Here is a 26,274-nt window from a genome sequence, read left to right as displayed (position 1 = left end):
GTGATTAATAATGCACATTTATGAATTGCGATGTTTAACGCATTTGCAAACAAATGTCATTTTTAAGTCGCAATTGAAGAAATGAGATTTATAAGTCACATTCTCTGCATTTATAAGTCAAAAAGTCACATTTCAGAATATTTGTTACCTGACATGTAAATGGCATTTCATATTTTTGGAATTCTAACAAAAATTACACACTAAAAATTCAGAAGAGTTCGTATCTATATGTTCAGGGTAGTTGAAGGTTAAAGTAGGAAGCAATATCAATGAACTCACAATCACAAGGAAGAAGAAAGGAAGAACATAAAGAGAATAAGCATCCACAATTCCCTAATGACCAATCAAAAGCCTAGCCTTGAGATAGGAAGATAGTAGAACCCTTGAACATAAAATTGTTCAAAATCTAGGCTAACTTTATTACACAGTGCACTAAAAGTTAGATGCCCTTGAATTTTCATATAAGACTTTTTTGTCCAATGCAGGATGTCACAGTTGACACCAGAGTTCATCGAAATACTTGAGATTCCAAAATCCAAGAAGCTGAACATCCAGATTAAGAATGACTTTTGAGAAACTTGAGTATCAGCTCATTGACCTGGTCTGATAATTGCTCTTGAACAAAGTGGGAACCTTCTGGCAAGAACACTATTTCCAAATTGGTAGCTAAATGTTTCACATGTCCACTTCTTATATAGTCCTCTATTCCTGGAAATTTCAAGGTGTAGTCCTTCTCCCCCATGATTAGCAGCGCTGGGGCCTTAACTATGTGGTTTGAAATGTTAAACTCTTCATTGAGTGACCTGTGATATAGTAAATTCAGAGGTTTATTTCAAATACTTACCAATAGTACAATGGAAAGAACTGAACATGTAATGTCAAAATTGCCTTTTCGAGGCTTATCTGCAATTTGCATTAAGTCTCTTACCTATAAGGAACCTTTAGAGCAGTTTGAAATCCAGATTTCTCATATAGAGCACCATACGCCGAAAGGTCTTCGTCCGAGAACCAAGGGGGTAGAGGGGTTGATGAGTCCACTAAATCCATTATCTCCTGATCAGGTGCTGCTATTGGTATGTCACTTCTGGATAAGAGGATGTATATGTTGCGCAGAACAATTTTACAATCAAGTCTGCCAAAATCTGCTTCTGCCCTTCCGGGTTCCTGCATTTGAGAAAGGAAGTTACCTAATTGCAAAAACTACATACTTCATATTCAGTTTTTAGCAAAAAGATGACTGTACCTGCCATCTGGAAACATAGAAGCCTTCTGGAAGGGCCTCGAGAAATTTTCGAGGACCTAAAGGTACAAAAGGAGTACCCAGTGTGACGACTCCTATGACTCGTTCGGGGTGTAAGAGAACCAGTATCTGAGCCAGCCTAGCACCAAAATCTTTAGCAACTAGAGTTACCTGTCAGCTAAAGTTGTTAGCGGGAGAATCTAAATAGTAAAAGTATACGATTACAAGGAACTACTTAATAACGACATGAGGATTTCCTATTATTTGGCATAGACATAGCGAATCAAAGTGTTCTGACTTGAAACTTCCCACTTTTTGCACTCTTACTGATGATGATCCAAGAAACTTTCAAAGTCCATTCGTGCAAACAGACAGTGGACAATCTTTTAGTCTCAGTTCTCCCTAGATCTGTCCCATTTGCTTTTATGCGTTATCCCAAAATGTCGTCTGCTCTTACTTTTTCAGCCCAAAAACTAAGGTCAATTGAATATCTGTGATCTGCCTATCAGATATACCATTTTCTTATGGAATGATACGATCAGCTAGCTGTAGCTGTATATCAGCTAGGCACAATGCGGGATTTCTGTTGGATCAGAAAGCTTTTGGAGCTAGGACTATAGCATTATGAAACCCACTTTTACTCATCTTAATTACAACTTTATTATACTCTAACACATCATAAAAAATCAAAATATGCCCCTATATATTTCTCAACAAAATAATACAATTCCTACTTCCAGACTTCCGGTATTCTCGTAATAATCGTTATTAATACTGGAAAAACAAATGGGAAGGATGAGGGTATAGAATGATCAATATTTAGCACCAATAGGTTAAAAATAAAAATAAATTGTATCAACCCCTAGCCGTGTTAGTTTAGTAAGAAACTTATCCAATGCCATCTAAAGTGAGAGTATATGATAAAGGCATCCCAGTGCACCAAACTCCCGCTATGTGCGGAGTCCGGGGAATGGCCGGACCACAAGGGTCTATTGTATGCAACCTTACACTGCATTTCTGCAAGAGATTGTTTCCACGGCTCGAACCAAATTAAGAGTATATGATATTTACTCTAATATAAGTTTAACCAAATTACAAAGATAAAATGAGCATCTTTAAGTCAACTAGTAAACACGGCTCAAATCCAAAGTTCCACCAGATGCATTTGCAATATAAGATAAGAAAACAATAATTATAATCAAGGAGTGTAAAAATGAGTCTCAGATCAAATATAGTAATGGAACTACAAAAGTACTGACTTTAGAAATGCCAAGAGCATCAAGTAGAGCAACCAAGTCATTAACGAAGTCAGAGAATGTGGTCTTCTCGGGTTCGGGTGACGGGTCGGATAGTCCATAACCTCTGTAATCGGGTGCAATGGCTCTGAAACCAGCATTAGCCACAGCAACCATCTGGTGCCTCCACGAATACCATATCTCAGGGAAACCATGCAAGAACAACACCACTGGTTTTGACCCATTTCCAATCTCAGCTATATGGAGCTTTAGCTCATTCACTTCCACGAATTTGTGCTCTATTTGATCCATCTCTGATCTCTTTGTGTGTTGACTTTCACTTTCACTTTCACTCTTTCTCACTCTTCTTTTTTGGGAAAGAAGAAAGACGTATATTTGGGATTTTAAACTACTTCATAATCCATGTAAATGATCAGAGGAAATAGAGAGACTCTTGCTAACCACTATCAATAATAAATGTCGTGTTCTTATTCATGCTACATATTAATTAAACGTCTTCCTAATTTATTTAACACAGGATTAAAAATGATCACATGTGGCATAAGACATAAATAAATAATAAAGTGACAGACAATTTCTTGAAACACTACTAAAAAATAGGAATTAGCGACGAACAAGTTATGTAGCGAAACAGAAAAATTCGTTGTTGATGGATTAACGACATGTTATCATGAGATTTTATTAGCTACGAGCGATTTAACGATAGATTAGTAACAAAAGAGTACAAATTCATGCAAATCCAACAAAAAGTAGAGGCTGCATTGGTATAAAAAATCCATATAGGCGATATTATTTAGTTGACACTAAATTTTAGATATTTCCCAAGAGTCTTCTTAGGAAAATGATTTTGGTCATACTAAATACACCTAAAAAAGCATAAATATCAAATCATTACCAGATAATAGTTGAATTAATTCGATTGGCCATCTAGTCACTAATCCCGCTATATGTCTCGTGAAATTCTTGTCATAATGATAATTATTACGTATAATTATTTTGGAGTTTATCGCTCAAATAATCATTAATTAATAAAAACTGGGTAAAGGAAGACATATTTCTTTTTTCTTTTTGTCGCAAAAAGCTACTTTGTTATTGCTATTTCACTCGCAAAAGTCATCTTAGCCAGAAGTTGATATTTTGGTATCATTTAATGACATGGAAACACACTGATATCTACATGATTAAAGAAAATATACACTAATTATAAAGATAAATATTTTTTGTATATTAAAAAAATATACATATATATATATTTATCGACTATTATTTTAGACGTGAATTTCCCAATTTTAAACCTTTTAAAAATATTCTGAACTTGAGCCCAAGCCCAACAAATGGACCCTAAATCCAAATCCGAACCGCTAACTTCGCAACCATTTTCTGGTCTACGCCCTAATTTGTTCCTTCTCATCTCCCTCCGGCGAACTTCTCCACGTTCTCGTCATAATCCGGCTGTATCGAATTGTATGTCTCTATTTTTTTTTTCCCTCTCTCACTCAATCCCTTAGTTGTTATCCTTTCTGTTATTTACTTTGCAATTATTTTAGTGTTAAATTTTGGCTTGATTGAGCAGAAATTTAGAATTTTTGAATGATTAATAGAGTTGAATGGATCTGAATCGGTAGTTACCTGTTTGGTTCATCAGCATAGTTTATTTGCCTGTGCTTTTTGTATTCTGTATCCAGCTTTAGGGTTTCAATTGGGTGGTTTTGACTTATAAATTAATATTCCCTTGTCAATCTGCTAATAATTGTGTTTATTGGTTTCATTTTGGGCAAATTATTGAAATATTAACTAAAAGTTTGCTTCTTTCCCGTGGTTTTTGAAGTTGTTGTTATTTGCCAAGTAGCTGAGTGGAATAGAAGATCATGGAAGAAGAGTTAACTGATTTGCTCTTGGAGGCTGCTGGTAGAACGAATACGGGCGGAAGGAACCGCCCGCCTCCATTGTCTAGAAGGCATCACAAGAGTTCATATTCTGACGATGGAAGTGATTCCAGGGACGATGATTCTGATGATGATCGTGGGTATTCGAATAGAAAGCTTTCGGGTTCACAAGTTCCTCTCAAGAAGAGATTGGACCCTCCGGAAAGAGATGATGATCGTAGCAGTCACGGAGAAGGTGACGATGATGGAGATGGTTATGGGGATGAGCGCGATAGTGATGATGATTCTATTGGCAGTGATCTTTACAAGGACGAAGAAGACAGGCAAAAGCTTGCTCAGATGACGGAACTGGATAGAGAAATGATATTGACTGATCGTGCATCGAAGAAATCTGACAGGAGTCTGCAGGAAAAAATTTCTGGAAAAATTAAGAATAGGAGCCAACCCAGAAAACCAAGTTCACCCCCTTCACATTCACGTGGCATGCGCTCATCGACAAGAGCTTTGGACAGGGCAGCTGATAGAGATGATGCATTGAATGAGATACGAGCAAAACGAGCAAGACAGCAGGATCCGGAGGGTAACTGGAAACTGAGGGATGCAGGTCGAAAAGGTTCTGGAGGCAGGGGTTATTCACCAGTCAAACGTAGAAGCTTTACAGCTGCAGCCCTAGGTAGTAGTCCTACCAGGGGGGAAAGTGATTCACGCAGTAACGGGGGAGATTCATCAGGCGATGATGGAATGGATGACAGTGATGATGACAAATCACCAGAGTCACAGTTGCCAACGTTTGAGGATATAAAAGAAATCACCATTCGGCGGTCAAAACTGGCGAAATGGTTTATGGAGCCCTTCTTTGATGAGTTAATTGTGGGTTGTTTTGTAAGAGTTGGCATTGGGAGGTCAAGGTCTGGTCCTATCTATAGGCTCTGTATTGTCCGCAATGTTGATGCCACAGATCCTAATCGACAGTACAAGCTAGAAAATAAAACCACATTCAAATTTCTAAATCTTGTTTGGGGAAATGATAGTTCTGCTGCTAGGTGGCAGATGGCTATGGTTTCAGACTCTCCTCCTCTAAGGGATGAGTTTGATCAGTGGGTAAAGGAAGTAGAACGAAGTGGTGGTCGTATGCCCAGTAAACAAGATGTGTTGGAAAAAAAAGAGGCCATACAGAAGTCTAACACATTCGTTTACTCTGCTGACACTGTAAAGCAGATGTTGCAACAGAAAAAATCTGCAACATGGAGGCCACTCAATGTAGCTGCTGAGAAGGATCGTTTGAGAAGGGAGATGGAAGTGGCCAAAATGAAGAATGATGAGGCAGAGGTTGAGAGAATTAAAGCAAGACTGCAGGAACTGGAGGCTAGCAGGAAGGCCCAAGAGAAAGATGACAAGGCCCGCAGGCTGGCTGAGATGAACCGAAAGAATAGGGTCGAGAATTTCAAGAATGCATCAGAACTCAGACCAGTGAATCAACTGTTAAAAGCTGGTGAGGCTGGGTATGATCCCTTCTCGAGAAGGTGGACTAGGTCTACGAATTATTTTGCAAAAAGTGCTAATGAAGCAGCAGAAGGTGCATCAAATGGTGAAGCTGCTGCTGCATTGGCAGTTGTAGATAATAATGGGGCTGGTGGTATTGCCGACGGAGGAATGGAAGCTACAGCAGCAGCCTTGCAGGCTGCAGCAGGTGCTGGAAAGTTGGTGGATACTATTGCTCCGGTTGATCTAGGAACAGAATCAAATACGCTACATGATTTCGATCTGCCTATCTCATTGGCTGTGCTTCAGAAGTTCGGAGGGCCTCAAGGATCCCAAGCAGGATTTATGGCTCGAAAACAGAGGATAGAAGCAACTGTTGGATGTAGAGTTCCTGAGAATGATGGGAGAAGACATGCTCTAACTTTAAGTGTCAGTGACTACAAGAGAAGGAGAGGGCTCCTTTGAGATGTACTGCTGTTACCACTTCCAATCTGTTTCTTCTAGATATGAGCTGTTCTATGCTTTTGTTATTAAGCCAAATGGAGTCTCCTTCCCTTTGCATTGGTGTTACTGGGGATTTATTTACAAACTGTGAAACTAGAGTGCACTTTTTACCGTTATATCAAGTATTTTGAAATGTTTCTTGGCTTTGTGCATTGCAAAGACACTGGTAACTACCAGGAGCCTTTTAAGCTTTACTGAGAACATCACTCTTATCCTTCAAATATTTCGAGCATTTTTCTACCGAAAACTAAGATAATGGAACTTTATGTTAAGGAGAACATGGGTCAATTTTTGGCTAGTGGAGAAGATGATATGAATAAAGAAATTTTGGCATGCATGGAGCAAATTGGAGTTGGTTGCATCCAGAGATTCTTTGCATAATCTGTGCATGATAGGAAATGGAATCAGCATTAGAGTTTGAGAAATTGGACGAAGAATGCATTGGTGTCACTTGTTTTTTCTTCTCCAATTTACCCAAAAAGTACAAGAAAACTACTCGTTTTATTCGTGAATTTGTTTTCCAGATTTGTGCATTTCCGTCAAGCAAAAATGGCAATCAATTTGGACCGTTAAAACTCGAAACGAATATCAAAATTCCTTGTAGCTAATAATTTGCTTCACCTCTAATGAAATTCCACGACAAAAAAACATATACACGTGGTGTTTACACCAGATTACATGAATTTATCATGGTAAAGGGTAGAAAATGAATATATTAATTAATCATCCTTTTAATAAAATGGAATTTTATGCTTTTTCTATCAACTTAAACAATCAGTTATTGTTTTGTTAAAAGATATATTTATATTCTTAAAGAGTTGAATTTGACATTTCGTGAGTCATTTGACGAATTTATTAGAAGATGAATATGTTACACCTTTTAGAATGATCTTTTTGGCGAACAACATACGTGTATAAGCTCATTTTCTATATCGGACATATTTCCTACTTTATTTTCCATACGTAATTCCTGTTATAAAATAAAGACTATAAAAGTAAATAAATTGAAAACAAGTATAGAGGGAGATTGATATTTTATTCATGAATTGAAAACTCCTCTATTTATAGAAGAAAGGAAGCAGTTGCGGGGCTTTTCAGGAAGCAGCTGCAAGGCTTTTCTTGAGCTGCTTGTAAGTTGTCTGCATGAGTTGCTTGCAACCTGCCTGTTTAATAAGAAGTTGCTGCAAATCATTTCATTGAGTTGCTTGCAACCTACCTGCATCAGCTGCTTGTAAGTTGTCTGCATGAGCTGCTTGCAACCTGCCTGTTTAATAAGAAGCTGCTGCAAATTATTTCATTGAGTTGCTTGCAATCTGCCTGCATCAGCTGCTTGTAGATAAATTTCAACAGAGTACTAAATGAAAATCTTCTTCAGGAAGATTATCTATAGCGGAGTAATGAATGGACATCCACAATATAATATTTTCATAACACTCCCCCTTGGATGTTCATTAAAAGATAATGTGCCTCGTTAAAACCTTACTAGGACAAAACCCTAAAAATTCTAGTGAAGGAAAAAGAGTACACATATTTAGTAATACGCATTGCTAGCTGCCTCATTAAAAACCTTATAAGGAAAACCCGTAGGAAAAAAACCTTAGTAAGGAAAAAAAGAGTACATCGCATATTTTACTCCCCTGATGAAAACCTTGTTTCAAATATTTAAGTCTCCGCATTCCAATCTTGTATACCATCTTCTCAAAAGTTGAAGTTGGTAAAGATTTAGTGAATAAATCTGTCGGATTGTCACTTAAACGGATTTGTTGCACATCAATGTCACCATTTTTCTGAAGATCGTGTGTGTAGAATAATTTTGGTGAAATGTGCTTCGTTCTATCTCCTTTTATAAATTCTCCCTTCAATTGGGCTATGCATGCAACATTGTCTTCGTATAAAATTGTGGGTCTTTTCTCACATTCCAAACCATATTTTTCTCGAATGAAATGAATCACTGATCTCAACCATACCCATTCCCTACTTGCTTCATGAATAGCGATTATCTCAGCATGATTTAGAGAAGTAGCAACAATAAATTGATTTGTGGAGTGCCATGATATGATAGTATCACAAAATGTAAACACGTACCCGGTTTGTGATCGAGCTTTATGGGTATCAGATAAATGGCCTGCATATGCATAACCAACAAGATCTGCACTACCTTTGTTAGCATAAAACAAATCCATATCAAGAGTTCCCTTTAAATATCGCAATATATGCTTAATCCCATTCCAATGTCTCCGTGTAGAAGAAGAGTTATATCTTGCTAGTAAATTAACAGAAAATGCTATGTCAGGCCTTGTAGCATTAACAAGATACATAAGTGCACCAATTACACTTAGATAGGGTGTTTCAGGACCAAGGAGTTCCTCATCCTCTTCTGGAGGTCGGAACGGGTCTTTATTCACTTCAAATGATCGAACAATCATTGGTGTACTCAATGGATGCGTTTTGTCCGTGTAAAAGCGTTTTAAGACCCTTTATGTATAGGTAGATTGATGGATAAAGATCTCGTCTGCTAAATGTTGAATTTGCAGACTAAGACAAAGTTTTGTCTTTCCAAGATTTTTCATCTCAAATTCTTTCTTAAGATATTCAATTGCCTTTTGGAGCTCTTCTGGAGTTCCAACAAGATTTATGTCATCAACATAAACAGCAAGTATAACAAATTCTGATGCCATTTTCTTTATAAAAATATATGGACAAATAACATCATTTATGTAACCTTCTTTCAACAAATATTCACTAAGGCGATTATACCACATACGCCTAGATTGCTTTAAACCGTACAAAGATCTTTGTAATCTGATTGAATACATTTTCCGAGATTTTGAATTTGCTTCAGACATTTAAAATCCTTCAGGGATCTTCATATAGAATTAATCAAATGAGTCATATAGATTATGACTTACATTTAAATGACATGACATCTTCAGGTGTCTGGACTACAAGTCTGATCCTCACAATCTTTTACAATATTGTGCACTATATTGTATCAAATATATCGTCGACGATCATTTCGTATCAGTTCACAAGCGACATAACTTGTTGAGATCTCATCACTTTCTTTATTTTCAGGTACCTGAACTTCTTCTGGAGTTTCATGAAATGTTATGTCGTGGGCTCTTCCAGAGCTCATTTCCTCCTTATTATGATCATTTGCTCCTATTCTTTTCAAGGATTGTTACCTTTGGAACCGATTGGTCTACCACGCTTCATGCGTACAGTAAATTTTATCCTTCAGGAATTTTAATTTTAATAGGAGCATTTGCAACTGAAATATAATATTTAATTTTGGATCAGCAAATGCTTTTGGCATTTGACTTGAATTATCTTCTAAGCGAGGATCATATTAATGATAATTCGATTCATATAGCATATTTTTCAGTTGTTCCCCCAAGTGTTAGAAAAACTAACTCATATGCCCAATCTTCTTTGGGAAACATATCTTTGTGCATTGTGGTAGAGAAATTAATCATATACCACACATCAAAAGTTATTAGATAGTAAACATATTTGGTTTCTGATCCTAAACTAATTGTGAGGGGATGACTTATCATATTTTGTTGGTCTGATGCATACAAGTGCTGCTGTATGCAATTTAGAAAATCTTAGACCAACACATGAGGCTTTGTTCTCATAAGCAATAGTTTAGCTATTAATAGGAAGTATTCAATGCTAAACTAGCTTGGATATAAACCAGTATCATCAAGATGAACTATCTTAATTTCATAATCTGAAAATTATGCTCTTAATTGAGAAAGACAATTTCAAATGACAAACTGCAGGTTGACAATAAACATACATATAACCATCTTATATATGTATCTATAAGTGGTTCACATGATAGGTGAATAGGTCCATATTCACCTTTTATATATTCCAGAATTCGGGGATTTTAGTCCCAACTTTAGCTCGTATAATCAAGTTATTTTGAGAACAAGCAATACAAGAGAATTCTTGAAGAATCTTCTAGTTCTTCAGTATATGCTTATCTGAATTCTCAAATAGCTCATTTAAAAATGGCAGATGAAAACTTCAAGTTTGTCATGCCATGTGCTATCTCTAAGTAAACTTTTGGTTTACTATGACATAAACTTTTGCATCATTAAACTTCTGATTTACTGAGGCTACTTTTGTATCAGTAAATTTCTGATTTACTGTGATTGCTTTTGCATAGTAAACTTTTGGTATACTGTGATACATGATATAGTACAAATTTGAAGAATAAGGCGGGTAACTTCTCACATACATATTTACCCCATATGATTGTAGAAATATGAAGATTTTCAATCTTTCAATCATTTGTAGTCTCAGTATGATAGTCATTTGTATTAATAAACTTCGATTTATCATAACATATATTTTGACCACAATAATGACAAATAAGCTCTTCGGGAGCCTTCCATTTATTGTCCACAATCAAATATTATTCAGACACTACTTGTATCATGTGTCTTCTAGACAAACTGTTAGCTCTTCGGGAGCTTTTGTTGTACTACCAAATATTGCCCAGACACTTCTGGTGTCATGGGAGAAAATCATAATCAAATGAACAATATAAAGCTAATTCTAAATTTATAAATGACGAAAATTAAGAATTTTAATATTTCTACCACTAACTTTGTGACAAATATCTCCTTCAAGGAGAAATATCATTATCATCTGAATATTTTGTATCAATGCGGCAATCACATAGTCATTGCATCTTTTAAGGAAAGATACACGAGTTGTTATTTTCTTCGGGGAACTCAATAACTAACCATAATATATTAATGTGGTTGTAGTAGAAATCATTCTACAAGAATGCTTTTGCCTTAGAATGATACTTAATAAAAATATCCAAGATGTTTTACGTACAACAGGTACGTGCGACAATGATCTTTATGCCACAAAAATAATATTTATATCCTCTATTATTCTACCTCTTCAGGAGGTGAATTGTGGTATTTTTTTCATTCACTCCAGGGAATGAAAATGTACTTCAAAAATAACTTTAAATAACTCATTATTTTATTTAAGCACAGAAAGACACTGCTTCAAAATATTTTCCTACTTCAGGAGGAAATTTCAATTGTGTTACTTCTTCAGGAGCAAATTTTAAATATGAAATATTGAGTATATGTTCTCTCAATCATATTAACTCTTTTGGAGGTGAATTGTAATATATTTACAACAAGAGCGCGTTCATATTTACGACTTTATTAATATTATCACATTCACTTCAGGGAATTGATTAATATTGATCAAAAATTCTCATCCTTCAGGAAATCGAACATTATTATCTGAACGCGCATTAATCACATCAAATTGTGATGCTTCAACCTCTTTTAAAATATTTACTACTTCAGGAACAAATCGAGGCGTCTATATAATATAGAGAATATTTCTCTAGCTTATCTTTAATTGTAACCATAGAAAGCCTAAATTATCACTTCTGGTGGTCATAGGCATATACCACTTCTGGTGGTTAACAAAATTTAGTTACAATGAGATATACGAAATATAACCACTTCTGGTGGTTGTATATTTCTTGCAAACTCTGCCGGAGTTTAAGTGGATCTAACAGTGTTATCCACTTTGTAATCTTTTATTAAGATAATAAGGATGAAAACAAACACCAAAATAGATACTGTATACGTAACATATAACCAAGCAAGCGATGATAAAGATATTAAAATATAAGCAAAAGGCTCAAATTAAATTGCACAAATTTAGCCACTCCATATGTAAGTGATATCTACATCACTACTGCCAAGAAGAAAAACTCACCACCTCAAGGATATAATCTGCCTTATGATGCTCGGAATGAACAAGATCTGACCACGGACATAAGAGTGTCGCCTTACATCGGAGATGAACACTGAAATAGAAATTAAATTCGATGTAAGTGCTCAAAATGGCAGTGTCTCGTGCTGATAACGTGTTATAAAATAAAGATTATAAAAGTAAATAAACTGAAGGCAAATATAGAGGGAGATTGATATTTTATTCAACTTTCAAAGTTGTTTTCATAATGAACTGAAAACTCCTCTATTTATAGAAGAAAGGAAGCAGATGCGAGGCTTTTCAGGAAGCAGATGCGAGGCTTTTCAGGAAGCAGCTGGAAGGCTTTTCTTAAGCTGCTTGTAAGCTGTCTGCATGAGCTGCTTGCAACCTGCCTGTTTAATAAGAAGCTGCTGTAAATCATTTCATTGAGTTGCTTGCAACTTGCCTGCATCAGCTGCTTGTAAATTGTCTGCATGAGCTGCTTGCAACCTGCCTGTTGTTATTATTCTGTATTGCTATAATAAACAATTAAACTTTCTGGAAAAAGAAAACAGAAAGTTAGTAATACTTGTTTAACGAAATAGATTCTGAAAAATAAGAAAACAGTATAAGAATAAATCGAGCCCACTGAATACACAGTGTGTCCTTAAGGAAATTATTTCCCTCAAGTACCCGAGGTGCTGGAATATATCCTCCCATGATAGAACGATTTAACTCACCAGTGTATAGGTACCAAAACTCTGATGAACTGCGAACCACTCAATGGTCGTAAAACACACTGGAAAATATTGTGCAGAAGAAGAAGAAGAAGAAGAAGAAGAAGAAGAAGAAGAAGAAGAAGAAGAAGAAGAAGAAGAAGAAAAGAAGAAGAAGAAGAAGAAGCTCAGAAAATTTCGTAAGGAAAGATTCTGGGATTCAAACTCTATTTATAGAGTTGATGGCAATGTTTCTGAAAAGGTTTGCAACCTTTCAGAAACAGCCATGGCTGTTGAAAAGAGGTGTTTGAAATATTACGGAAAAAATATATTTAAAATAATTCGGAAAAGAAAACGGGCCTAACCGAACCGGGTCGCGGGTCATGGGTTATTCCGGATTGAATTTTTCGTTAATTATTTAATTAATTAATTAAATAATTGAAAGGAATTTTGTCCAAAAAGATTAATCAATCAATCTTTGACCGAAACCGAAGCCCGAGCCGAGCGAGCGACGACGGCGCGAGGCTTGCCTTTTTCTTAACTCTTTAAGAGCTAGAAGAAGAGCAATTATATATATACCCATCAAAAGCCTTTTCTTCCTCCGATATGGGACAATGTCCCTTTCCCAAGGGAAATTCAAATATTTTATTTTTCCTCCATTTCTCATTCACCCTCTTTAAACTACACAAGCTTAAAATCCCAACACCTGTTTAATAAGAAGTTGGTACAAATCATTTCATTGAGTTGCTTGCAACCTGCCTGCATCAGCTGCTTGTAGATAAATTTCAACAGAGTACTAAATGAAAATCTTCTTCAGGAAAATTATCTATAGCGGAGTAATGAATGGACATCCACAATATAATATTTTCATAACAATTCCAAGTATTTGCATCTTTCTTTTAAATTTTCTTTTGACGGTTTTCTAGGATCCAATGGTACCACACTTTTTATATATTACAAGTAGGTCAAAGAGTAAACAGATCATGGAAATAATTGTAGCAATAAATTGCTAATCAGGCAGTTAAATCATAATCATGTTGTTACCTTAATAGTCAAATCATAAGGTATTTTATTTCGTATATCTTCCAGATGAATGTCTATTTTTGTTAGGTGAAGTATTAAAGAATCATAACATTACCCTAAAGTCACTTTTTTTTTTTTATGGTTACGTAAAAGTCATTTAACCTTGTGTTCATTATCCAAAAGTCACTTTTTTTTCTTATGTTACACAAAAATTATTTTATTATGATGTAGTTATCACAATAGTCACTTTGACCAGATTTTGTAAAACTTTTACCTAAAAAGTCTATTATGCCCTTGGCATTATTAATCCTCCCATTATGTGGAGTAATACCTTATATATTATATACTATATAATATATTTTTACTTATGGTTAAAATAAGTTTAATTATTTTATTTATTATTTTATAATATATCCGTATATTTAATTTTGTCATGGCACTCAATTTGCTTAATCATATTCGAACATGAACATATATTGAAATATAAAAACGACAATTTAGTTAACAAATGATATATTTCAAACATAATATTTATTTGAAATAATAAAAACAGATTTAATTAACAAATGATAGTTTTTCATAGTCAGTAAAACTTTAAAAAAAATTCAAATATATTTGTGTTTAATATTAAGTATTTTAAAGCTTTTATCTGTTAATATTTTTTTTTTTTTGTAAAAGTGTTAATTTGATGTGTCAGTGTGCTAAATATGGGTATTTCGTTTATTTGATTAACGAATATGACTTGACTGATAAATCTGTGAGCTTTAATTTTATAATTTTTGTTAAAAATATTTCATTAGGTATGGTTAAGAATGTTGACTTGAGATTTATTCACAGTAATGTTACTGACTAATTTAATAATGCTACTTATATATCTTAAAAATTAATATTAAGAAAAAATTAAACGTACGAATACATTATAAAAATAATAAATAAAATAATATTAAGTTATTTTAATTATAAGTAAAATACATGGGTAAAAGTATATAATACAGTATATAATACATAAGGTATTACATAAATAGGGGGATTTATAATGTCAAGGGTATAATAGACTTTTCAGGTAAATATTTTATAAAATTTGATCAAAATAACTATTGTAATAACTAGAGCATAGTAAAATAATTTTTGTGAAACAAAAAAAAAAAAAATGACTTTTGGGTAATGAACACAAAATTGAATAACAATCCATAAAAGTTACTCAATTTTTTGTGTTCAGATGAGTTTGCTTTTATTTTCAAAGTCAGAGCTAATGTCTTTTCTTAACCCAATGTATACCATCAAAATAGCTACCAACTTTAGTTAGATTGAAATTTCTTTCATTCAGTTGCTCCTCCTTATTTTGTTCAAAATCAATTTGACCATTTATTAGCAAACACATTTACTAGAAAAGTTTGTTACAAACAAGTGACTTTACTAGTGAAAGTAAGTTGATTTCTACCACCAAGGTTGTGCCATGGATGGTCGGGATCCTTCTACTCTGAATCAGGTCTCAAATTGATTTGAGGATGGGAATGAAGAACTTTTTGTTACGAAATACTTATCGTATTAGTGAGTATATCCATGTAAATCTGAATTAATCGAGCCATTGAGTTATGAATATCGTATGCCTAAAGAAAAACAATCCACTTATTTCTTGGTTTTTCTCCGTGGGTTAGTAAACCGTTGGCGTTTGGTTATTTCTCTCGATCCTCAAATTAGTATGGCATTTGGCCTTGAGTTCATATTATTGAAGTCTATAATAAATTGATTGTGGCAAAACAAATATGAATTTTATATGATGAGTGTGCATTATATCGTGTGCCAAATTTAGGCAAACAAGCTTCTCTATTTGCTGAGTCGTTAGGCAATCAACTAAAAAAAAAAAGTAAAAAAGCAGAAGTAGATCGGAGTTGGTTTAATTACAAGTCTTTTACTTATATATTATTTTTTATGTTTTACTAAATTTGTCCAAGTTGTTATGATGTGATTATCAGAGTCGTTTCTTGTCACTGTTGGTGACGCGAGTAAGTAATAACTAATATATAGAACAATTATTGAGGAAAGGTTTAATTCCTTGTACACATTTCTATATGCTAAAAATACGTATCAAACAAATTTCCAACAATATCGTTACACGGACACTATAAATACAATATTGTCGTTAAACTGAATGGAATGGTTTTTAATTACTAGAACTACTTATTTCATTTTTATTTTGATCGTAAATTGAGAATTTACATTTGAATTTTCATCATTGATATAAAGGATGGAATCCAAGGGCGTAGCCAAATAATGAATAAAGTGTATAAAAATTATGAAATATCTAAGGTAAAATACTAAACAGGGTTATTTGGTACTTGTATAAGTGGAGATAACAAATAGTACTAATTAGTACCTAATAGCATAGCGGATCACTTTATTTTCGATGTGTCCAACTAAATCCATTATTTTTCATAAACTATTATTCAATTCTCTTTTCCTTTCTTCTTTCTTGTATTTTTGAATGTAGATCGTTATTTTCCCTCTTTAATCTAGATAGTTGTAAATCATGTTCCTTAGTGTTTGAGAATACGTAACGTTATTTCTCTACTCTCTATTTGTAATTCTTGTCTTGCATATAGTCTCTTTTTTCATTGTTATAGTTTGCGAAAATATAATTTTATCATTCAATCGTTGTAAAATAATATTTATACTCGAAATTAGTTGTTATGTCAACAGGGATGATTTTTTTTTTGGGTCAAACAATAAAATGCAATTAATTATGGATTAACTGGGGAAACTGATTAACCATGATTTACTAAATACACAACTTCACCATCCACTGGCCAATAATAATAATAAACAACGAAGGATACTAAATTAAATGTTATTAGTAGATTACAATTTCATCCTATTTCTTGTGAATTTTTTAGCAATATAAATTTCTAATTGGAACTTATAGTGAAGTAGGTAAACAAAAAGTAATATATGTCACAAGAAGATTTTATGTTGTTTCGAAGAAATAAAGGCACCAATTTCCTTTCAATGAATCTAATTTGTAATTTTCGGTAAGTAAACACCTATATTATGATAATTTATAAGGTGATATTTTCTAATGAAATGTTGGATAGTTCAATCATTTAAACTGTCCACCGGACCACCATATCTTCCTTCCTAAAGGGAAACAAGAAAAAAAAAAATGTAAGATGAGGAACGAAAATTTTTTCTTTTTTTTCTTTTTCCCATAAGGAATATGATATATTGAATTTATATTGAAATATAAACTAGGCTTTACTGGCCTCACGTACTAAACATTTCATCAGCATAATTATTAACTAGGCTTTTATTTTTTGATGAAACAATGTAGTACTCCATCCGTCACAATTTATGTGAAGGTGTTTGACTAGAGACGGCGTTTAAGAAATAAAGAAAAACTTTTAAAATTTGTGATCTAAAACAAACCGTAAAAATTTGTGTGGTTAAAAATTATCTCATTAAAGATAAAAGTAAAAAATTAAAGTTAAATTATTACTAAATATGTAAAAGTATTACTACTCTTTTTGGAACTTACTAAAAAGAAAATGTTTCACGTGAAAACATATTTTCTCGAGGAAAAAGCTCTCTAAATCAATAATAGCTATCTTAACGATTTGCCGTTCATTTGAAACGTTTTAAATATGTCTATGCTTTTTTTAGAAAAAGGGCATTATTATTACTGGATCCATCTTCCTGGTAAGATCGACCTATCAATTATGAAAAGTGAGAACAGTTACTGTTTTCTAATTTGGGTTTTCACATGGGACATTTCGAGTTTCTGTCAACAGTTCTGGGTCTTTATAGGTATTGATATTGTGAAAATATAAAGAATCTGCATTTTAATAAACAATTTACTTAACGAAAACCCAGTATCCAGCACATTAGATCCTGTTAAAGAGCGTTTTATTCCAATGTGAAATTTTTTGGTGCAAATCGGATTTAATCGCGCTCTAATGCAGGTATCAAACACTAGTGCAGGCGAGAAACTAAAAGAGAAAAATTCTGTTATCATTTGAAATGTTGAAGAGGGAGAAGTTCCAATATTTGCTTCGACAGTTCATTAGATACACAATAATGGTTACACAAAATACTCTTGAGAATATGTTTCTAGCACAAGACATTCACATGGAAAACAGTTAACAAACTGTTCCATATGATGTCACAATCAAAGAAAACCTTCCAAGATTATGCTAACCAAAGTTGAATCTCACCACACAAAACACAAACAAAGCATATGAGAGAAGGTTTAGGGCACAAAGGTGAATTTAGGATATAAATTTGACGATTTTAATATTTAAGATTCTTAGCACGGCACTCACTATACTTTTAAAATTATAATGATTTTTTACGTGTTTATGTTGCGCGTTATAATGTCAAAATCTTGTACAATGTCTGTTACTCATGAAAACATACGATGACAACATTGGGACAAGAGTGTATGATGTTTGGCTATAATTTCATATTTTTAGTGCATTACTTACCTTACATTGACAAGGTGGGTTGCTCTGATGGTAAGCACCCTCCACTTCCAACCAAGAGGTTGTGAGTTCAAGTCACCCCAAGAGCAAGGTGGGGAGTTCTTGGAGGGAAGGATGCCGATGGTCTATTGGAAACAGCCTCTCTACCCCAGGGTAGGGGTAAGGTCTGCGTACACACTACCCTCCCCAGACCTCACTAGTGAGATTATACTGGGTTGTTGTTGTTGTACTTACCTTACATTTTGATGCTCTAATGCTAAATTGTATTATATTTATGCTTAATTGAGTTTATTTTATATGTAGATACTTTGAAGATAAAATTAAGGAGCAAAGTAAATATTTTAATGTGTAATTTATACACTACAAATGTGGGATCATTAATTATGTGATTATGAAGAGCATTAAGTAGAGAAAATTGAAGACAATTGCAGACAAAGAAAGAAAAAGCAAAGAAACTTGAAAGCAAAAGTTAGGCGGAAACGTTACTGGATTTACCGCCTGGACCTGCATTACGGGATTTGTCCTATTTCGCCTGCGACTTGATTATTTCGGTCCTATATGGTCCCAACTCGTATGAAAGGGGTCCTAAACCTATTTTGGAGAAGGAAGATATTTTTTTAAGTAACTTTTGACCAAAGGAGAGCACATAGCCGCCGTGGAGGCCGGGTTTCATCTTTCTTCTGCCAAAGTTAGTAATTATATTTCTCTGTATGATTTGTTGTTTGGCTACCATGTCTATGTGGAGCTAAATTTCACGTTCTAGGGTTGTGGTTCTTTCATGGCTATTGTTATTTGGATATTGATTTTGGTTTCTTGATTATCATATTGGTTTATTTATTTAGGCTTACGTTTAATTATTTGATTGCTTGATCACCAATTGAATACTACTTACGAATATAGGGTTAAACTCGAAAGTAAGAATTCTAGATTGCATATAGGATTGAGTAGAGCAAGTTCTTGAACCTGGGCGTCGGGGAATGGATTCGCGATTAGGATAGACATATACCTAATTACCTTGCTTGGTTGATGTACATGAATTATAAATGTGTTCTTGTTGATTCTAACTCCATAGACATATAGGCGTTATGTTAGCTTGAATAAGCGAGTAAGAATTCGACAGATTCTTATGAGCAATATTAACCTTGTCAACCAATAAGCTAGATAAATTGGTTAGTCAATTCAATTGAAGAATACAATAGGAATGCTAGATAGCCCATAAGGCCATAACCCTGGATCGTTTTCATTACATTGATGACATAAAAATTTGTTCTTCCTTTGTTCAGAGTTCGTTATTTATTTTATTTTTAATTTAATTACTTTAGCATCATAATTTCTAGGTTTAATCCTTGTTTAGATAATTAGGATAGTCTGATCTAGTTAATAGTTGATAACAAGTCCTCGTGGGTTCGACATTCGACTTCTAATCACTTTATTACTTGACGATCGCGTATATTTGCGTATGTGTTTGGCCGCAACGGTATCCGATAGTGAGATTACTTATTGTGCGTCACATAGAACTACATGAGCTATGCAACAAGGGGATCTCCCTTGCTCTTTTTAATACTCTTGTGTGCTTGTTAAGACTTACAAAAGAAATTTTGTTATGAATATATTATATTATGGATGTTCATTTAGTACTCCGTTGTAAATAATCTTCCTGAAGAAGTTTATCCATATGAGACTCCGCCATAAATATATTTATCTATTTAGTACTCTATTGGAAATAAGCCTCCTGAAGAAGCTTATCCTTTCGGTACTCCGTTATGGATAAATATTACCCATGATAGAAGATTATCTATATCTGGCACAACAGTTTAGAGCAGCAGCTTACACAGCAGCTTGTAGCAGCAGCTTACAAGCAGCTTACATAGCAGCTTACAGTAGCAGCTTCCTTTCTTCTATAAGTAGAGGAGAATTCAGTTCATTATGTATATAAGTTTGAAGTTTGAATAATATATCAGTTTCTCTCTATACTTGTCTTTACTTTACAGACTTTATTTTATAACACGTTATCAGCACGAGACTCTGCCATCTCGAGCAAATACTTTGAAAGTATCAGAGGTACGAACTTTCTTTTTCTAAATAATGTCAAATCTTTCTAAACTTGAGTTTGTAGTCCTGGATATATCGGGCAAAAGCTACATGTCTTGGGTGCTTGATGCCGAAATTCATCTTGATGCGATGGGTCTGGCAGACACCATCAAAGATAAAAATCAGGCATCAAACCAAGACCGTGCCAAAGCAATGATATTCCTACGCCATCACCTTGATGAGGGCCTAAAAACGGAATATCTTACTGTTAAAGATCCAGTCATACTGTGGAGTAATTTGAAAGATAGATATGACCACCTGAAGATGGTTGTTCTTCCACAGGCATGTTATGATTGGACTCATCTAAAGCTACAAGATTTTAAATCTATCAGTGAGTATAATTCTGCTATGTTCAGAATTATTTCCCAATTGAAACTATGTGGTGATAATATTACTGATCATGATATGTTGGAGAAAACTTTCACCACTTTTCATGCCTCGAATATGCTCCTGCAGCAGCAATATCGAGAGATGGGATTCAAAAAGTATTCTGAACTTATCTCACATCTTCTTGTAGCCGAGCAACATAATAGGCTATTAATGAAAAACCATGAAAGCCGACCTACTGGTTCTTGTCCATTCCCTGAAGTGAATGAGACGAACTTCTACCAAGCTAAACGTGGAAGAGGACGTGGCCCCAGTCGTGGTCATGGCCGTGGTCGGGGAGAAAACTCTAATCGTGGTAATAATAATGCACCAAAGAACCCTCCTCACCACCAGCAGTGGAAAAGAAAGGAACAAAAGCATGAAGCGGTGCAAGCAGCAAAGCCAGAAAATGCATGCTATAGATGTGGAGGAAAAGGGCACTGGTCACGTACATGTCGTACGCCAAAGCACCTGGTTGAGCTATATCAAGCTTCCCTGAAGAAGACAGAGAAAAATGCTGAAGCAAATTTTATTTCTGAAGATAATTTAGACTTCATGCATTTGGATGTAGCTGGTTACTTTGCACTCCCAGAAGGAGAAACAAGTCATGTGATCGGTAGTGAATCTGTAGAGATGTAAATATTTTAATTTCTATTATTTGTAGTAGATAGTATAGTTATGTAATTGTTGTACATAAATAAAAGTTATAATGTTTACTATCATATTTATTTTGTTTATGTCATTTTGAAGAATATGGATAATCCTCAAATTATGTTTGGATCAAAGACCAATCATGAAGATATTTGTGTAGTTGATAGTGGAACAACTCATGCCATATTCAAAGATCAGAAATACTTTTCTTATTTGCATAAGGAAAAAGCAAATGTTTCTACAATTTTTGGTAATATAAGTTTGATTGAAGGCTCCGGAAGAGCTATTGTATTTCTGTCTAAGGGAACAAAACTTATTATCGACAATGCATTGTACTCCTCCAAGTCCCGAAGAAACTTATTGAGTTTTATAGATATCCGCCGAAATGGGTATCATGTTGAGACAATAGATGAAATGAATGTGGAATATCTTTGTATTACAATGAATATTTCTGGCCAGAAATGCATTGTAGAAAAGTTACCAACTTTATCTTCTGGCTTATATTATTCAAAGATTAGTACAATTGAAGTACACTCTATCGTAAACCAGAAGTTTACTGATTCAAATACTTTTGTGCTTTGGCATGGCCGTTTGGGCCATCCTGGATCAATAATGATGAGACGAATTACTGAAAATTCGAGTGGGCATCCATTAAAGAACCTGAAGATTCTTACAAATAATGAATTCTCTTGTGATGCTTGTTATCAAGGCAAAATGATCACTAGACCATCACTAATGAAGGTTGGCATTGAGTCCCCTACCTTCTTAGAATGTATACATGGGGATATATGTGGACCTATTCACCCACCAAGTGGGTTGTTTAGATATTTTATGGTCCTAATAGATGCATCTTCAAGATGGTCTCATGTGTGCCTATTATCATCTCGCAACCTGGCGTTTGCAAAGTTATTAGCCCAAATAATTCGATTAAGGACACAATTCCCAGATTATCCTATAAAGGCTATTCGCCTTGATAATGCTGGAGAATTCTCATCTCAAGCTTTTGATGATTACTGTCTATCAGTTGGGATAAAAGTTGAACATCCGGTAGCTTATGTTCATACTCAAAATGGCCTTGCAGAGTCATTTATTAAACGACTGCAATTGATAGCAAGACCACTACTTATGAAAACAAAATTGCCTACTACTGTTTGGGGCCATGTATCTTGCACGCAGCATCACTTATCCGTCTCAGACCAACACATTATAATAAATATTCTCCGTCACAATTAGTTTTTGGTCATGAACCAAATATTGCCCATCTACGAATTTTTGGATGTGCTGTATATGTGCCAGTAGCACCACCACAGCGCAGTAAGATGGGCTCCCAAAGAAGGTTAGGAATATATATTGGGTTTGAATCACCCTCTATTATTCGCTATCTTGAACCATTGACGGGAGATTTATTTACTGCTCGATTTGCAGATTGTCAATTTGATGAAACAAATTTCCCACAATTAGGAGGAGAGAAAAAAGAAATCAAAAGAGAAATTGTGTGAAAAGTTTTATCATTATCTCACTTTGATCCACGTACCCCTATATGTAATCAGGAGGTCCAGAAGATCATCCATTTGCAGAATATAGCAAATCAAATGCCAGACGCATTTACTGATTTGAAAAGAATAACTAAGTCACATATCTCTGCAGAGAATGTACCTATCCGAATTGATGTCCCAGTAGGACCAACTATTAGCATGAGAGGTAGTGAACCTAAAGCACGCCTGAAGCGTGGTAGGCCTATGGGTTCTAAGGATCGAAATCCTAGAAAAAGAAAATTGACAAATGATCAAAATGATATTATGAAGGGATCTCCTGTAGAGACCCAAGATCTGATTAGTTATGAGATTCCTGAAGAAATCAATAAACCTGAGACTCAAGTGAGCGATGGGATTAATTTAAATCGATCTGAAATAGTGGTGGATAATATTTTTGCATATAATGTTGCACTTAACATTATGCAAGATAGTGAGGATTTTGAACCCCGATCTGTCGAAGAATGTCAACAAAGATCTGATTGGCCAAAATGGCAAGGGGCAATTCAATCAGAATTGAACGCACTTGCTAAAAGAGAGGTCTTTGGACCAGTAGTCCAAACACCTGCTGGTATAAAACCAGTTGGTCATAAATGGGTTTTTGTGCGAAAAAGGAATGAGCAAAATGAAGTTGAAAGATACAAGGCTCGCCTTGTCGCACAAGGATTCTCACAACGACCTGGAGTCGATTATGAAGAAACATATTCACCCGTTATGGATGCCATAACATTTCGATATCTCATCAGTTTAGCCTTACATGAAAGGCTTGAAATACATCTAATGGATGTGGTTACAGCTTATCTGTACGGGTCACTTGATAATGAAATTTACCTAAAAATCCCTGAAGGATTTAAAATGCCTAAGGCATATTCAAAATCTCGAAAAATGTACTCAATCAGATTACAAAGATCTTTGTACGGTTTAAAGTAATCTGGGCGCATGTGGTATAATTGTCTCAGTGAATATTTGCTGGAAGAGGGTTACATAAATGATATTATTTGTCCATGTATTTTTATAAAGAAAATGGCTTCAGAATTTGTTATACTTGTTGTTTATGTTTATGACATAAATCTTGTTGGAACTTTAGAAGAGCTCCAAAAGGCAATTGAATATCTTAAGAAAGAATTTGAGATGAAAGATCTCGGGAAGACAAAACTTTGTCTTGGTTTGCAAATTGAACATTTAGCAGACGGGATCTTTATCCATCAATCTGCCTATACAGAAAGGGTCTTAAAACGCTTTTACATGGACAAAGCGCACCCATTGAGTACACCAATGGTTGTTCGATCACTTGAAGTGAATAAGGACCCGTTCCGACCTCCAGAAGAGGATGAGGAACTCATGGGTCCTGAAACACCCTATCTCAGTACAATTTGTGCACTTATGTATCTTGCTAATGCTACAAGGCCTGACATAGTATTTTCTATTAATTTACTAGTAAGATATAGCTCTTCTCCTACACGGAGACATTGGAATGGGATTAAGCATATATTGCGATATTTAAAGGGAACTCTTGATATGGGTTTGTTTTATGCTAACAAAGATAGTGCAGATCTTATTGGTTATGCAGATGCAGGTTATTTATCTGATCCCCATAAAGCTAGATCTCAAACCGGGTACGTGTTTACATGTGGAGGTACTATCATATCATGGCGCTCCACAAAATAATCTATTGTTGCTACTTCTTCAAATCATGCTGAAATAATAGCTATTCATGAAGCAAGTAGGGAATGCGTATGGTTGAGATCAATAATTTATTTTATTCGAGAAAAATGTGGTTTGGAATGTGAGAAAAGACCCACAATTTTATACGAAGACAATGCTGCATGCATAGCCCAATTGAAGGGAGGATTTATAAAAGGAGATAGAACGAAGCACATTTCACTAAAATTATTCTACACACACGATCTTCAGAAAAATGATGACATTGATGTGCAACAAATCCGTTCAAGTGACAATCCGGCAGATTTATTCACCAAATCTTTACCAACTTCAACTTTTGAGAAGATGGTATACAAGATTGGAATGCGGAGACTTAAATATTTGAAACAAAGTTTTCATCAGGGGGAGTAAAATACGCGATGTACTCTTTTTTCCTTATTAAGATTTTTTCCCACAGGGTTTTCCTTATAAGGTTTTTAATGAGGCAGTTAGCAATGCGTATTACTAAATATGTGTACTCTTTTTCCTTCACTAGAATTTTTTCTACTGGGTTTTTCCTAGTAAGGTTTTAACGAGGCACATTATCTTTTAAAGAACATCCAAGGGGGAGTGTTATGAATATATTATATTATGGATGTTCATTTAGTACTCCGTTGTAAATAAGCTTCCTGAATAAGTTTATCCATATGAGACTCCGCCAAAAATATGTTTATCTATTTAGTACTCTATTGGAAATAAGCCTCCTGAAGAAGCTTATTCTTTCGGTACTCCGTTATGGATAAATATTACCCATGATAGAAGATTATCTATATCTGGCACAGCAGCTTACAGTAGCAGCTTGCAGTAGCAGCTTACACAGCAGCTTCCTTTCTTCTATAAATAGAGGAGAATTCAGTTCATTATGTACATAAATTTGAAGTTTGAATAATATATCAGTTTCTCTCTATACTTGTCTTTACTTTACTGTCTTTATTTTATAACAAATTTTACTTTTTAAACCACATTATTGGTAGTTATATCCCAAACAGGTTTAATACCATTATCACTTTGGCGGGAAGAGTCAAAACTGCAAATTGCTCTTGCTTTGACCAAAAGAGTAAAGGAAATTAACTTTTCAGATATTCATTGGAAAATGCAGTCCGCAATAGCTGAAAAGAAAACCAAAAGAAATTGCTCATTCTATTTAGGAAATTTTGCTTTATTATAAATAAATATCCTTTTAAAATATTATTTTCTATAGCTACCTCTTAATTTTTATAACAAAATATGTATTTATGATCACTTCCTACCGTTAAGCCATTAAATATGCTATGTAATATTTTTCTCTTTCCTACTTTATGTTCTTTCTCTCACAAGATCACCGTATAGTATCCAACTTATCTCTCCATGATCTCTCTCTCCACTATCTCTCTCACCCAACGCCAGTCTCTTCCCCATTTTATATCCACGATTCTCCACTGATTCATCTCAATTGTCTCTCTCAATTTTCAATATTTTTTGCTCCAAAAAGTTGTGGTAAGTGTTAAAGTTGTTAGATTTTCGCTGGTACTGTGCTTCTTCTGTTTCTCTTTACTAATTTTTTTATAAATAATCACCATTATTATGCTTTCACCAGAAAACTCGAAATTTCATCTCCAATGGCTGA

At 34.5% G+C, this 26,274-nt stretch overlaps 2 protein-coding genes across 2 annotated transcripts; one reads left to right on the top strand and one right to left on the bottom strand.

Annotated features, from left to right (window-relative positions):
• Positions 1–288: 288 nt before the first annotated feature.
• Positions 289–2,959, bottom strand: LOC107766626 (epoxide hydrolase 2-like). Its single transcript, XM_016585436.2, has 4 exons — positions 2,500–2,959; positions 1,244–1,411; positions 929–1,164; positions 289–803 (listed from the first exon to the last, which is right to left on the bottom strand). The coding sequence occupies exons 1-4, from the start codon at positions 2,785–2,787 to the stop codon at positions 557–559; spliced, it is 939 nt and encodes a 312-aa protein (XP_016440922.2). The 5' UTR covers positions 2,788–2,959; the 3' UTR covers positions 289–556.
• Positions 2,960–3,824: 865 nt separating this feature from the next.
• Positions 3,825–6,513, top strand: LOC107766625 (protein RTF1 homolog). The gene is made up of 2 exons (XM_016585434.2): positions 3,825–3,960; positions 4,325–6,513. The coding sequence occupies exon 2, from the start codon at positions 4,365–4,367 to the stop codon at positions 6,327–6,329; it is 1,965 nt and encodes a 654-aa protein (XP_016440920.1). The 5' UTR covers positions 3,825–3,960; positions 4,325–4,364; the 3' UTR covers positions 6,330–6,513.
• Positions 6,514–26,274: the final 19,761 nt, after the last annotated feature.

Source organism: Nicotiana tabacum, chromosome 17 (assembly GCF_000715075.1).
Source record: "Nicotiana tabacum cultivar K326 chromosome 17, ASM71507v2, whole genome shotgun sequence".
Taxonomy (NCBI): domain Eukaryota; kingdom Viridiplantae; phylum Streptophyta; class Magnoliopsida; order Solanales; family Solanaceae; genus Nicotiana; species Nicotiana tabacum.
This window is presented reverse-complemented; position numbering and strand designations above follow the sequence as displayed.